Below are 1,531 nucleotides of genomic sequence, written 5' to 3'. Positions count from 1 at the left end.
AAAGCCGCAGCTGATCAAACTACCTCTACCTTTTTTGAAGTAAAGTTCTACTTGAAATTTTTAGTTTCCAATCGAATCTCAACCGATCAAGTCATCACGCCAAAAGATTCTATCTCTGTAACTTACTTCATTAATATTTATTATAATATAGAAATTTTCTCGTAAGCCCATAAAGTTAAACCTGTTTTTTTTTTATACCTATAGTTTTTAATTCAATAATTTAATTCAAAAATCAGGTTTCGATGCGTTTTCAAATAATTTCTACGATCGCGCTTGCCGCAATATTTGCTTCTTCTGTAAATTGTGGTTGTGATAGGTCGGGTGAGGTGAAACCTTCGGAAGATGGTGATGTGACCCAATTCTTTAAGAATCTTGGCTGTGATATTAAGAAAGGTGCCGAAAAAGTCTCCGATTCAGCCAAGCCGTACATTGATGATATCAAAAAAGGCGCCGAAAAAGTATCTGAATCTGCGAAGCCCTACATAGATGATCTCGGAAGTAGGGCAAGGAAATTGGGTGGCACCGTTGCTGATCGATTTCACGATCTGAAGGAGAAGATCAGTAGTAACACGGATAATTCTACAGTGACTCCTGAAAAATCTTCATCGACCACAGCTGAAGGCAGATCTGTTGATTATGAATTATCTTCAACTTCAAACTCATCATCGCCATCATCGGGATCATCATCATCAACTCCAACAACTCCATCACCCTCATCATCATCTTCATCAATTCTTCCGGATATCGATGATCGCTTCATTTTGGACGCCGTTCCAAAGTGCGGTGAAAACAAAAAGGACGACGGAAGAGGACATTGCCGCAATACTGGCTAATAATTTATTCTTGTATATTTATCTTACCTTATAAACTATTTGTTTTTCTTAAGAACAATAAAAAAATACATCTTTCTCATAAACGAGTCAATTATCATTAATTCGTTCGTAATCGGAAACTTGCCCTTCCGTTCTGTGCAATGAATATTAAGTTTTATTGCATTCGATTGTTTTTATTTTGTGAAGTGAGCATGTAACAAATGAATCGAAGGTCAAGTTAAAATAAGTTATTCCGTCATAAAGAAAAAAAAAACGTACAAACTGTAAGCTTCAGAAAAAGGTCAACTTTTAAAAATGCCGCGTCGTGCATCGAAAAAGGTTAACAAATAAAACAATAACAATAAATTTTGTCACATTCAACCGCACAAAGGGAAGTATATCAAAATCGACCCATTAAATGGCATTAAGTGCGAATTGCCTGAACGGAATTGTTAACAAGCTTGTCATCACATTAATATAATTTTTTTGTATTTTAATAAGTTTATTTTTTTACCTATTTAATAGCATTAAGTGTGTAGAGTCATACGCAACTTTATTCAGGTAGGTAGCTTAATAAATAATTAGATCGATGATTTTTTGAAAATTCGCTGAAAATATTGTAGCCTGATGTGTATAGACGTTATGATAATTCGTAGAAGTATATTGGCATTGAACTTATTGCTGATAATAAATGACATTTTACTCCATTTATTTTCATT

General features: G+C 34.2%; 1 protein-coding gene across 1 annotated transcript; it reads left to right on the top strand.

Annotated features, from left to right (window-relative positions):
• LOC129945373 (uncharacterized) lies at positions 1–916 on the top strand. The gene is made up of 2 exons (XM_056055064.1): positions 1–161; positions 237–916. The coding sequence occupies exon 2, from the start codon at positions 243–245 to the stop codon at positions 831–833; it is 591 nt and encodes a 196-aa protein (XP_055911039.1). The 5' UTR covers positions 1–161; positions 237–242; the 3' UTR covers positions 834–916.
• The last annotated feature ends 615 nt before the right edge of the window (positions 917–1,531 follow it).

The sequence above is a fragment of the Eupeodes corollae genome, chromosome 2 (genome assembly GCF_945859685.1).
Source record: "Eupeodes corollae chromosome 2, idEupCoro1.1, whole genome shotgun sequence".
Taxonomy (NCBI): Eukaryota; Metazoa; Arthropoda; class Insecta; order Diptera; family Syrphidae; genus Eupeodes; species Eupeodes corollae.
This window is presented reverse-complemented; position numbering and strand designations above follow the sequence as displayed.

Bases quoted from the DNA above. Each gene is read 5' to 3' on its own strand.
- LOC129945373 (XM_056055064.1), top strand. From the start codon at position 243: ATGCGTTTTCAAATAATTTCTACGATCGCGCTTGCCGCAATATTTGCT.